Genomic DNA, 14051 nt, shown 5'->3' with positions numbered 1-14051 from the left:
GAGCCCCATGTGTGCTAGAATATGCCTGGGTACTTACTGGCATCTACCTGGTGGCTCATGTGCAGATAAATAAAGTATGTCGCATCTGCCTTAAAAAAAATGATCTGAGGGAAGTGGGTAGGAAGGGAAGAAGTGAAGGAAAGTGAGAGAACATGAAAAGGAAACCAGGTCTGGAGACATTGCTCAGTGGTTAGAGCACTTGCTGTGCTCACAGAGAGTTCCATTCAACCACATGGCAGCTCATAACCGTACTTACCTCAATTCCAGAGGATCCAACACCATTTTTGGGCCTCTGTGGGCACCAGGCACATATAAGGTATATCTACATATATGTAGGTAAAAACCTTACATGTAAAACGTAAATATTAAAATGAAACCCTTTAAAACTAGGAAGGTAGGATATGTACTAATTGGGAAGAAGAGAGATCATGGGTGAAAGATGGAATAGGGCAAGAGAAGAAGACTGGGGGAGAATGTGTTTTTAAAACATTAAATACATGTGTAAAGTGCCATAATGGAAAATTATTATGTAATTTAAAACGCACAATAAATTGCCACCATTGCAATGACTTTCACTAAAACAGTCATGGCCTCCCAGGGAGGGGTATGTGTGGACTTAAGATGATCACTGTAAGGGAGGAGGGACCTGAATGCAGACTCTGTGACTCAAGAAGACAAGGAGTTTTGGAGAAAAGGGTGGTCTCAGAGGACCCTGTGCTTGCCCATGCTCTCTCTTTACCAAGAGCATGATTCTCAAATATTCACACAGCTCATCTGTGGGAAGCTCACAGTACACACCTCATTGGGAAAACAACCGTAGCATCTGTCCACAGTTACGGCTTTCTGTTCCTTGCTTTCTACCCAACAGCCACACTGGGCTTGTGACTTCAAGGACAGGAAATGCTATGACTCCAGGTTTGAGGTGAGAGTTGCTGCTGTCTAGAATAGCTCCCGAAGGTGTGCTGTGCCTCGAACGGCCAAAAACAAGAATATATACACAGCAAAAGACAGTTTGCCCCACCTGCTGAGCCCTGGCTCCTACCAGTTCCACCTAGTGAATACAGCCCTCCTGCAACAACTTCGCCCTGCCCACCAAGTTCCCGCCTACAACTCTTAGGGTCCAAATATCTGTCTGGGCAAGGCATGCAGTGAATCCCATAGCAGCACAGACACGGGCCTGAGAGCTGATCATGTCGCTGGTCATACCTCCTTTTTGGCTGACTGCGGTAGCCTGTGGTCTTCTGTTTCTCCTCCATGTGCATGGTGAGATGCCCTAGGTTGGTGATGGGGACCAGAGACCAGAGTTGCCTTTTTTTTTTTCAGAGCCAAAGACTGAAGCTATGGTAGGGAGGGTGGTAAGGAGGGAGGAGGAACAGGTAGAGATGACAGAGTGGCAAAGTGACCTCTGAGCACACAGAAAGTCAGTGGTGCCTAAGGGACCAGCTCATTATGAGAGGCTCTGAAGAGCACCGGGGATGAAAGAAATACAAAGGGACAGATGGGGCATTTCCTTCCTCTGTATGTGGCTGTGCCTGTGACTGTAGCTGCTATTGACCCTTGGAGTCATAATGAAATTAATCATACCTTTATGAAGTCGTTTATTTCTAGATGTTTTACCCCCTGGAACAGAAAAGCATCCTGGTATGCTCCAAAATGGCCCTTAGAAAGCTTCCTGACCCTCCTTTATATAGTTCTCCAGCCCTAAAGATAATTGCCAAACTGAGAGGCCCAGGTTCCCTTCCCCATTCTCTGACCTTTGGAAAAGGCATAACTTGGCTTTCAAGGCAAAGAGCATGTGCTCTGGGCCTGCCACAAAGACTTTGGACTTACAAGAAGATGAGCCAGCAGGACATTGGGCACAAGGTCTGATGCCTCTTACCCAGTGGTGATCAAGCGTGAACCATGCTGATCTCCTGCCAGGCCACAATCAGATCTACCGTACGGAGACCATATTGGACTTCACACTGTGATCCCTGCCTGATGGTGTCCAGACTTGAAATGCCACCAGGACCTTCTGGGCAGGACAATCTGCCCTACTTCCTTTTGGCTTATTTGAACATTCTTGTTTGGGTTCTGGGTTCAGAATTACTAATAACTAGAAGGGGGACAGAGTTGTGTCCCATCCTGTCTCATACATGATAAAGAAGATAGGTGTAGGCTGCTATGTTGGCATCTCCGTGTAAATAGCATGCTGGATGAGACAGAAAAGGCAAGAGGCTTTTCAGTTGCAGGCGAGCTTGGGCTACATAGCAAGAACCTGTCTCAGGAAAAATAAAAAAGTTAAATGTAGAGATGTGTAAAAACAGAATCCCATAACAATTTTAGCATTGTTACTAAACAGAGGTGGGGGTAGATCTGGAAATAAATTTGGACAGAAATTCTTAACAAAGTAAGGAATTTGAAATATCATATAGTCAGATGACAATCCAATCCATGGGAATGGTTTGGTTTTAAACATAACATAGATGTTGTTTGTTGAGATTTAATTACAGGGTAATTTTCTACTCCTTTTTTGTTTCTCTTCATGGGCCCACTTTTTGCACATATGGTTATTATAAAGACAAGGAGACTCTTGAGAAGGCTACACATGTGATTAGAGGGGCATTATCCTTTCCCCACATGTATTCAGAATCTCTGCTTAGTAAACTCCAATTCTGTTTTATTTAAAAATATGTGCATAGATTTTTTTTTAATTTTTCACATATTGATCAAAAAGCACCTCTTTCTTGGTTGTGTTTTTCCTACCTCCTGACAAAAAGTATTCCAATACATGGGATTCTGTGGAGAGCATCTCTTGGTGGACAAAGCATCCTGTATGTAGCTTGACTCTTACCAGACCAATTTTAACAGGTTTTGTCTGTTGCTGTAGCAGTGACAGTTACTAGTGGCCCATTACCTCAATGAGCAATGTAGACAGATATGTCATGTGGCACCATATCCTGTAGACAGCATATTGCAGGGGTTAGGGACGAGAGCCTCTGGTCCCTGGGAGTGGCTACTTGATACCACACCAGGTAGAATCAAACATGCAATCCATATTTATCAGGTGTGGAAGGTTTTCACTCTTTTTATGAAAACAGGGCAGGTCTGCCAAATTCTGCTATGTTGGAACATGATACTGTGGAGACAAGTTGCCATGGAAGTGGGACTTGGTGGAGAAGTGAGAACCCAGTGGACTAGACAGGGGTGGAGACATGAAAACTTCACTCAGAGAGCCTCAGTGGATACCTCCCTATACCCTAGGCTTGGAGAATTGGGGCTTGGTGTAGTGCCCAAGGCAGAACCTAGGCTGAGGAAGAGGACCTAGCTCATCTCCCATTTTACTGAACACTGGGACTCGAATATCCTAGGTTTACCAGGATTATTAGGTGACTTTCAATCATGACTTTGCTCTTCAACCCCAGCTCCAACAGCCTGGTCTTTTAAAAATTATATTCATGTGTGTGTGTGTGTGTGTGTGTGTGTGTGTGTGTGTGTGTGTGTGTGCACGCGAGCGCGCTTATGTTGTGTATGCTTGTGTGGTGTGTGCAAACTATATGTGGATATGTGTACCTGTCAAACACAGAGGGCAAAAGAGAATGTGGGTGTCCCTTTTGCTCTCTGCCTCATTCCCTCCAGACAGGCTCTCTCAATGAAGCTAGGTTAGTGACAGCAAACCTGCAGGGATTCCTCTCTCACAGCACTTGAACTGCATCAAGTATAAAATGTATTATTGAGCTCATAAGGATGGATGCCCTTCAGTGAGCCTGGTTGGATAATCTGGTGCCTGGCAGTTAGCAGTATTTGGAAACCAGGATACTTGGAGAAGGCTGAGCTGAGGCTCACAAGAAAGTAGCAACACCCATAGTTTGAAGATGGATGATTGGACAAACCTAACCTTGATATCATATGTTACTCACAGGTGAAGACTCAGCCAGACCCATCAGGACCACCCATACAGGACAGGTTCGGGGCAGTCTTGTCCACTTGAATGACACCAGAGTGGGTGTCCACACGTTCCTGGGAATTCCCTTTGCCAAGCCACCTCTAGGTCAGCTGAGGTTTGCACCCCCTCAACCTCCTGAACCATGGAGCGGTGTGAGGAATGGGACCACCCACCCACCCAAGTAAGTTCTCCTGAGGCCCAGGGAACTTCAGGCCCTGGAATGGACAGGAACTCAGAACTCTGAGCCAGGCTTTCTCCATCTCAACCCCTCAGTTGCATTCTCCCTGTGATGGGGATATTCTGACGATGCCAGAGAGAGGCCAAGGTAACAATGGTTTCTTGGCAAAATTGCCCTCCACAATCAATGCACCAACCTAAAGTATCTAAGGCACCACTGGCCAAGAAACAAATACATGTCTTCCAAATGGAGACTCTGGAAAAGAAGACAGTTCCTTGAGAGTCTGAATATGAGAGCAAGGATGTCCCACCACCCTGCTTATTAGTGCAGCAGCTATCTAGGTTCAGCGCTCCGATACCAGGTCTCAGAGAGCACAAAGAGAAGTTGTATCATTACATACACCAATAGTTTTCACAGATGGAGATGTCAACATCACGTTCAAAGAAGTGGGATCCAAGGCCCCCTCCCAATTGACAGCCTCAGTGGAAGTTTGAGATCGATACCAGCTATCCCAGAGCCTGTGATGGGAAGAGATTTTGGAGAGGGATCACATGTTATCAAGACACCGCAGGGCAGAGAGAGGTTGTGCCTCCTTGAGCAACTCAAATCTCACACAACCTACCAGAGGCCTGGGAGCTAAATACTGATGGCTGGGAGTGAATATATACTCAGGGTCTTTTTTTAACCACTGTATTCCATTTCTTGGAATAACTGTCTGTCATTGTTCCCAGGTGTCTACAGAATTCTGAAACCGTGAATGCAGAGAGTCTGGAGATGATGAATCTGAGCATGCCTCCCATCCCTATGTCTGAGGACTGCCTGTATCTCAACATCTACACACCAGCCCACGCCCAGGAGGGCTCTAACCTGCCTGTGAGTGTCAGGCTGTGGCCAACTTTGGGGGGATGGGAGTTCATTTGTTCAGGAAACTCAATGTGAGGCCTGATGAGAAGCTCCCCCTATCATATCCAGGAAGAACTTCTTTGCCTTGGCACAAACTAACCCCTGGGTATGGGGCACAGAGACCTAAAGACTCTGAGACGCCAGAGGTTGTGGCTCTTTAATCAACTCAAATCTCACACTACCTACCAGAGGCCTGAGAGCTAAACCCTGAGGTCATGCCAGTTTATTATCAAGGGTTACCCATTGTGCAGGTATGGGTGAGTTTTTGGTTTGGTTTGGTTTGGTTTGGTTTGGTTTGGTTTGGTTTGGTTTTTTGAAAGTGTCTCATTTTGTAACCCTGGCTGGTCTGGAACTTACTATGTAAACTAGACTGGCCTCAAATTCAGAGAGCTTTGACATCTGCTTCCAGAGTTCTGATATAGATACATATTTTATATTTTTATTTATATATTTAAATAATATATAAATTTTTAAATATATTATATATTTTAATATTTATTGTAAAACTTTAAAATATTTTTAAATTTATATGTAAAATATATAAATTGTGTAGTACATGTAAATATATATTTATATTATTCATATATTATTATATTAAATAAATATACATATTTCATTGAAAATAGATCCTCTCTCATACAATACATCCTGAACACAGTTTTCCCTCCCTCCACTCTTCCCAGCTTCCCCTAATCCTCTTTCCCCCAGATCCTCTCCACCTCCATTTCCCCTTCAGGAAAGAGCAGGCTTCCCAGGGGTATCAACCAAATACTACATAACAAGATGCCACAAGACTAGACACAAACACCCATATCAAAGCTGGACAAGACAATCCAGTAGGAGTAAAAGACTCCCAGAAGGCAGGCAAAAGAGTCAGAGACACCCACACATACTGTTAGGAGTACCACAAAAACCCCAAGCTAACAGCCATGACAGATGCACAGAGGAGCTGGTGCAGACCCATGCAGGCCCTGTGCTTGCTGCTTGAGACTCTGTGAGCTCATGTTAGCCCTGCTTAGTTCCTTTGGTGGGCTATGTCCTGTTCGTGTCCCCCATCCTCTCTGACTCCTACAGTCTTTCCTCCCTTCTTCTGCTAGGTTCCCAGATCTCTGAGAGGAGGGATCTGATGGAAACCTCCAATTTATACTCTCTGCATAATGTCCGGCTGTAGGTCTCTGCATCTGCTCCCATCTGCTGCCAAAGGAAGACTCTATTTTGACAACTGCACAAGGCACTGATCTATAATTATAGCAGAAGATCATTAGAAATCACTTCACTGATATTGATTGATTGGTTGGTTGGTTGGTTGATTGATTGCCGGTTATGTTTGGTTCTAGTTCCCTTGGACTCTAGGCTATCCAGTCTCTCATTCCTGGCTGCTCAAGTAGTGTAGAGCATGGGTTCCCTCACCTAGTATGGGCCTCAAGTTAAACATGGTCACTCCCACAAGTTCTGAGCTACCATTGCCCCAGCACATCTTGCAGTCAGGACAGATGATAGGATGAGGTTTGTATGGGTGGGTGGGTGGGTGCCCAGGTTTCTCTTTCCATACCTTACCTACTTCAAAGATACTAAGCACAGGGATGAAGGCTCCATGCAGGCACCAGCTCAAATTCTCTACATCCAAGGAGCTATGTAGATGTTGTCTTTGGCAATGGCATCCTGCTGTTAGTTTCCAGAGAGCAACTTTCTGTCCTAGCATCAGCATAGGTTGCTTAGAGATCTCTACAGGATCTCCTCAGCCAGCAACTCAACTGAATGCAACTCAGTCCCACCACTGGAAGCCTTGACTGACTACAAAAGACATCCAGTTCAGACTCCATATCCTCCATTACTAGGGGTCCTCACTAGGGTCAGTCACCCTCATAGATTCCAGGAAGTCCCCACTACACTAGGTTTCCATACCACCATTCCCAATGCTCCCCAATCCCAGCTCTCTCTCTCTCTCCATGTCCCCCACCTGGTCCTTACCACTCCCATCCCCACCCATCCCCCAGTCCACCCCCAAATCCATTCTATTTCCCTTTCCCAGGGAAGTCCATGCATCTTCCTAGAGCCTTTCTGTTTGCCTAACCCCTCTGGGTCTGTGGATTGTAGCTTGATTTTAATTTACTTAACAGACAATGTCCACTTACAAGTGACTATGTGCTATATTTGCCTTTCTGGGTCTGGATTACCTCACTCAGAATAATTTTTTTCTAGTTGCATCCTTTTTCATGCAGAGTTCATGGTGGTGATGGTGTGTGTGTGTGTGTGTGTGTGTGTGTGTGTGTGTGTGTGTTTCCCTTCCCTTGGTTTTGTGCTATGAGGTTATGTCATGTTTTCATGGATGCAGTTAACATCCTTGGGTTGGAATTTTCCTTCTGTAGGGCTTGATCTGTAGATAGGTATTGTTTAAATTTGACTTTATCGTGGAATATCTTGCTTTCTTCATCTGTGGTGATTCAAAGTTTTGTTGGGCTGGCATCTGTGGTCTCTTAGAGTCTCGTGAATATCTGTCCAGACCCTTCTGGGTTTTAGAGTCTCCACTGAGAAGTCATGTGTAATGCTAATAGTTCTGCCTTTACATGTTATTTGGCCTCTTTTTCTCGCTGCTTTTAATATCCTTTCTTTGTTCTGTATGCTCAGTGTTTTGATTATGATGCGGCAAGCAGATTTTCTTTTCTGGTCCAGTCTGTTTGATATTCTGTATGCTACTTGTACCTTTATAAGCATCTCCTGAAAATTAGGAAACTTTTTCCTGTTTTCGTTGAAAATATTTCCTGGGTCTTTGAACTGAAAACTTTGCCCTCTGTTTCTGTGGTTCTTAGGTTTGGTCTTTTCCCAGTGTCCCAGATTTTCTGGATGTTTGTGTCGGTAATTTTTTAGATTTAACATTTTCCTTCTCTGCTGGATCCATTTCTTTCATTGTTCCTTTAATGCCTGAGGTTCTCTCTTCCATCTCTTATATTCTGTTGTTGAAGCTTGCCTCTACAGTTCCTGTTTGCATGCCTACTTTTTCCTTTCCAGGATTCCCTCAGTTTGTGTTTTCTTTATTGCTTCTATTTCCATCTTCAGATCTTGAACAGTTTTATTTCTTTCAAAGAGGACTGTTTCCTCTTTGCTTTCTTTAAGATTTATTCATTTCCTCCAATTGTTTGTTCCTGTTTTCCTGGATTTCTTTAAGGGAGCTATACGTTTCTACTTTAAGGACCTCTACCTTCTTCATAAAGTTGGCTTCAAGGTCTTCGTTCACTGTTTCAGCTATGTTGGATATTCAGGACCTGCTGTGGCAAATAGCTGGGCTCTAGTGGAGACATATTGCCCTAGCATTGTGTTCTTATGCTGGTGTCTAGGCATCTGGTTTTGGGGTGATTATAAGTCTAGGTACTGATTTCTGAATTTGTGTTTGTTTGGTGGCCTTTGTTTTCTTTGGTTTCTGTCTCTATCCCTAGATTTTCAGAGTGCATGGCTGCATGCTACCTGTTTTACTGACATGCTTGGCTGGTGTGTTCACAGGGAATTCTTGCTGGTGTTGGAAGCTTGGGGAAGGGGAGGCCAGGGAGAGATGGTCTATTGCAGTGCTAGGGGTGACCCTGAGAATTGGATCTAGGGGAACAGAGAGAAAGAAAGTCTATAGTCAACCTACCTGGTCATCTGGTAGACTTTGTTGGTGGTTGCCCCTGAGTTGAGGGTTGGGTCCCAGGGATGAGATGGGAAAAGAAGAACATGGGGGATGGTCTGAGGGATCCACAGGAGATGAAGACAGGGGAGGGGAAGCTGCAGCTAGTGTTCTGTTGCAGCTCTAGGAGCAACCCTGAGAATTGATCTGGGGCAGAGAAGTGGAGAAGGTGCATGGGCAGCTTGCCTGATCCCAGGGTTCTGGTATTAAAGGCATGCATCACATAACCAGCTGAGACACTGATTAATAATCAGAAAAGACACTGATGAAAACACCCCCCTTTTATTTCATTTCAGAGTAGTGAGAGCAGTGGTGTGGATGTAGAGCCATTTAAAGAGATGGTACCAGGGCTCTGTCTGTGGCCCTGGTGAGGACATCCTGGGGGAGTTTTCTCTGGGTGCCTAGGTACATGAAGACAAAGCATTAGGTAAAGTAGGAAACACTCCGGGTGGAGCTAGAGCTGGGTGGGAACCTCCTAGCTTCTGACTTGCTTTCCACAGGTAATGGTGTGGATCCATGGTGGTGCACTGGTTATGGGCATGGCTTCCATGTATGATGGGTCCACGCTGGCAGCCACTGAGGATGTGGTGGTGGTCAATATCCAGTACCGCCTGGGTATCCTGGGCTTCTTCAGGTAAGCCTGGGTCTGGCCTGTGCTGTACAGTAGTGGATGAACAGAAATAAGAAAGCCCTGTGATTCTTTCTTTCCCTGCCACTTCTCAGCTCTGGAGATGAGCACGCCAGAGGCAACTGGGGATTCCTGGACCAAGTGGCTGCTCTAGGCTGGGTCCAGCAGAACATCGCCTACTTTGGAGGCAACCCTGACCAGGTCACAATTTTTGGCGAGTCAGCAGGTGGCACAAGTGTGTCTTCACTTGTGGTATCCCCTATGTCCCAAGGACTTTTCCATGGTGCCATCATGCAGAGTGGGGTGGCCCTGCTGCCTGGCCTTATCTCCAACACCTCTGAGGTGGTCTACACAGTGAGTATCTCTACCATCCCATCAATGACCCTGCAGCTTCAGCCCTCACCCTCTGATACTCTGGAAGTCTGCTCAGTGGGGAAAACAAGGAACATGGGCAATAGCTTCTTTCCAGTACTTTCTGGGAGACTCGAGGGTTAGAATCAGCTTCTCTCTGATTTATACAGGCTGAGTGTAGTAAGCATATATAAGCACCTTGTGGCTTCCATTATCCATCAAAAACAAACATGCCTGAGTTGAAGATGTGGCCCAGTAGATAAAAGCACTTACCTTGTTTATAAGAATAAGGACCTGGGCTCAGATGCCCCAGAAAACACACAAAGCTGCAAGTTTGTAAGCCTTCCCATGGTAAGATAGGAGGCAGAGACCCCCCCCCCAAAAAAAATCCCTAGAAAGTCACAAGCAAGATAGACTCTTGTAGGCAGGAGAGAAACTATAAAGGACCACTTATCAAACAAGATGGAAGGTGAGAACTAGCAACAAAATGGTGTCCTCTGGTCTTTGCACACAAACCATGGCATAGGCACTCCCAAAGTCACACATGAACACATATGCACTTGTGAGCACACACACACATACACACACACACACACACACACACACAGCTTATTTTTAAAGATGCTTAGGTAGAATGACCCCTCTGGCTGTCACATCTGGGGAGCAAGAAAATGGGAATTTCATACTTACTCTAATCTGCACAGCATGAAGATACTTGGGCACAGTGGCATCCAATTGGGATTAGGAAAACTCTTCTCCTTGCCTACTAGGATGAACCAACCCCTGCCTGGTCTCTTTACAGACAGTGGCCACCTTATCTAGTTGTGAGGCCATAGACTCAGAGACCCTGGTGCGCTGTCTGAGAAGCAAGAGTGAAGAGGAGATTCTGGCTATTAACGAGGTTGGGAGAATTGTGTGTCTTGGAGGACCTGGTCTACAGGATATGGGAGTCAGTCCCTACTAGTCTAAACAAATTACCTATGCTCCATGTTTGATATCCTTTTAATCCTGTGTGTATAATGAACACCAAGATATCCTAATAGATGTAGAATCTCTGCCAGGGGTGGGGAAGTATCCTGAGACAAAGAAAGGAGAGTAATGGTTACCAGTAGATAACAGTATATATACATGGATTTGATCTTCATCACTGACCTTGGATGTTCCTCAGGTCTTCAAGATGATCCCTGCCATGGTAGATGGGGAGTTCCTACCCAATCACCCCCAAGAATTGTTGACTTCTGTGGATTTTCACCCCGTCCCCAGCATCATTGGTATCAACAGTGATGAATATGATTGGCTTCTCCCCTTGGTGAGGCACACACAGTTCCAATTCCCTAGAAGTCTGGAGTCCCTATGGTGGGCAGTGGAAGATTGATCCCTATCCATCACACCTTGCATTAAAACTGTCTTCTGTCTCCCAAATTGTGGACTCTGATCAAACTATAAAGGAAATAACCACAGAGACCCTGCAGTCTGTTCTGAAGAATACAGCAGCACAGATGGTGAGACACCTTGAATACTGCCTCCAAGAAAAAAGATCTCTGTATAGATAGCATACCTGGAAACAACGTATGTATGTATATATGTGTGGTTATGGATGGAATCCCCCAAGAACTTAGACCTTTCCCCCTTACCCTATCACATCTCCAAACACATTCTTCACACAGAGGTTGCTGCCTCTCAAAACAAGAACCTGTCTAACCTCATTCTTCCTGATGTTGGTGTAGATGCTGCCTCCTGAGTGTAGTGACCTGCTAATGGAAGAGTACATGGGGGACACTGAGGATGCCCAGACCCTCCAAGCACAGTTCAGAGAGATGATGGGAGACTTCATGTTCATTATCCCTGCACTCCAAGTAGCACATTTTCAGAGTGAGTATACATATAATGGGGGCATTGGACCTCAGAGCCATGGGTCCTAGAACTCTGTAGTGTTTAGGTTCTTTCCCATGTCTGGATCATGGTCCTGGTACCAGACATCCAAGGACCAAGAAATACAGCAGTATTTCTTTCTAGTGTAAGAGCAAAATCTTATCCAGGTACAGATAAGCAAACAAATTTCTATTACTCTATTGATTTGTCAAAACTACTCAGCTGGGAAGGTCATGGTCACTGGTTAGCCAAGCACTTTTCCATAACTAGTCCTCCAGCCTGGAACCACCCATTTGACAATTGTGACACTAGATAACTTCATACCAATGTACCTTGTCACCAAGGGTTAGGCAGGAAAGCTCCAGGTAAGAGAATGTCATGTCACCATGTGTCCTCACCTCTAGGCTCCCATGCCCCTGTCTACTTTTATGAGTTCGATCATAAGGCCAAGTACCTCAATGATGTCAGACCACCCCATGTGAAAGCTGACCATGGAGATGAGGTGCCCTTTGTCTTTGGGAACTCCTTCTGGGGCATGCAACGTGAGTTTTTCTTGTTTTCTATGAGCTGAATGGGGTACCAGGTGGGTACCTGAGCTTCAAGTCCAGTAGAGAAAAATCAAGCTCTGGGAGAAGACATGATCAAGAGTGTACCATTTCCAGCTTAAAAGGCACACGTAGATTAGAATCTGGACCCTTCCAAGTATAATCTATTATTACATTAGTTACTTTTCTATTGCTGTTATGAGACACTATTACAAAGGCAACTTATAGAAGAAAGAGAGAATGTATTTGAACGTTCAGCTTCAAATGGAGAGAGTCCATGGGCATCATGGATGGATTAATGGCAGCATACAGGCAGACAGAACACTAGAGCAATGGCTAAATGCTTACATCCTGAACTATAAGCACAAGGTAGAGAGAGTGTGTTAGACAGAGGAAAGAGAGAGAGGGAGAGAGAGAGAGAGAGAGAGAGAGAGAGAGAGAGAGAGAGAGAGAGAGAGAGAGCTGGGATAGAGTGGACTTTTAAACCTCAAAGCCAACTTCCAGTGACATACCTCCTCCTGCTTGGCCATGCCTCCTAATTCTTCCCAAACAATTCTACTATCTGGGACCAAGCATACAAATACGTGAGCCTGTGGAGATTGTATCATCCAAGCCACCACACTTAGCCTAGAGGGAATGAGGACACACCGGGGCAGAAATGAACATGGAGGAATTCAATTAGAGGTGTGGGTGGCTCTTGGATCCTGGGTGGTAAAGGAGGAAGGGAAAGAAACCTGGAGTTCAGGGTCGGGCTGCAGTAAGAATGGAGACTGTGGAGCATATGTAGACAGCTGCATCAGGAGGCTGGGACCTGAACCTTTGTCTTCCCATTGGCTACAGTTGACCTCACTGTGGAGGAGAAGCTGCTGAGCAGGAGGATGATGAAGTACTGGGCCAACTTCGCACGGCATAGGTGAGAACACATCCCTTCCCCAACCTCCTCAGTGGTGAGTCCCTATCTAGGGCTCCATTTGTGATTGATGATCTCATTATCATGAATGGATAATTCATCACATGGTAGAGTCACCTCACCCCAGGGCACGCTTAGATATATTGTACATATTGGTTATTCATCATACTCCAGTGACCTGGCAGGTGCCATGGTACTGTTCCTTAAAATTTCCCTCTGAGACAGAGACATGAAACTGGTCAGGTAGTCTTGCCCCACATGGAACAGAAACTAGTGGGTGACACTTGTATCCCTGTACAAGGACACTTGCCCCATCAGCCCCCTCAACCCTTGGCCTAATTGGTTCACTGCCCTGACACAAATTAGGAGATCAGGCCTTGGATGAGAGTGACTTTCACCTTCTCTGCTGTGTGGCATATCCACAGGAACCCCAACAGCTTGGGTCTACCCTACTGGCCTGTTTTTGACCACAGTGAGCAGTATCTGAAGCTGGACACCCAGCCTGCTGTGGGCCGAGCCCTGAAGGCCAGAAGGCATCATTTCTGGACCCAGACTCTTCCCCAGAAGATCCAGGAGCTAAAGGAGTCTCAGTAAAATCACAAAGATCTGTAGTGTCCTGTGAGAGAAATGATGTGTAGGATTGAGTACATGTGGGGTCAGCCTAACATTCTTAAAGCCCACTCAGAATTCTTGTAGAGCCTAAAAATAACAAAAGCATTCCTAACCTCTAAAGTTGTCCATTTGGCCAACATGTACGACAACCTGTTGGTGTGTCACTCATTACTCAACATGTTGGGACACCTTTTATGAGACCCACTCAGTAAATGTCCCATGATTGTATAGATGTATGATATGTGTCCCAGTTTTCACATTCCACTGGGACAAGGCTCCCTCCTTACTCTCCTCATCTCTCATCCTCTCCTCATCTCCAAGGCTCAGATCCTCTTCAAATAAAAGAGAAGCTTTGGAAATATTAACTACATGGGGGTGGGCTATGTGAAAATCCCATGTTCTCTCTCAGCAAGACTCATTCCTTTGTTATTTTCAAGTAGCCAATAAAGAAACCTAAGGATGCAGA

At 45.3% G+C, this 14051-nt stretch overlaps 1 protein-coding gene across 1 annotated transcript; it reads left to right on the top strand.

Annotated features, from left to right (window-relative positions):
* Window positions 1-1135: 1135 nt before the first annotated feature.
* Window positions 1136-14051, top strand: LOC110299699 (acylcarnitine hydrolase). Its single transcript, XM_021169466.3, has 12 exons — window positions 1136-1263; window positions 3902-4106; window positions 4835-4976; window positions 9168-9301; window positions 9391-9649; window positions 10449-10547; window positions 10815-10955; window positions 11095-11148; window positions 11374-11518; window positions 11923-12060; window positions 12904-12976; window positions 13399-14051. Exons 1-12 carry the CDS (start codon window positions 1191-1193, stop codon window positions 13565-13567), a joined length of 1632 nt encoding a protein of 543 aa, XP_021025125.3. The 5' UTR covers window positions 1136-1190; the 3' UTR covers window positions 13568-14051.

Source organism: Mus caroli, unplaced genomic scaffold (genome assembly GCF_978045245.1).
Source record: "Mus caroli unplaced genomic scaffold, Mus_caroli_1 scaffold_10, whole genome shotgun sequence".
Classification (NCBI taxonomy): domain Eukaryota; kingdom Metazoa; phylum Chordata; class Mammalia; order Rodentia; family Muridae; genus Mus; species Mus caroli.
This window is presented reverse-complemented; position numbering and strand designations above follow the sequence as displayed.

Bases quoted from the DNA above. Each gene is read 5' to 3' on its own strand.
- LOC110299699 (XM_021169466.3), top strand. From the start codon at position 1,191: ATGTCGCTGGTCATACCTCCTTTTTGGCTGACTGCGGTAGCCTGTGGT. The intron at 4,977-9,167 runs GTGAGTGTCAGG...TGCTTTCCACAG, and splicing joins AGGAGGGCTCTAACCTGCCT to GTAATGGTGTGGATCCATGG. The intron at 11,149-11,373 runs GTGAGACACCTT...ATGTTGGTGTAG, and splicing joins AGAATACAGCAGCACAGATG to ATGCTGCCTCCTGAGTGTAG.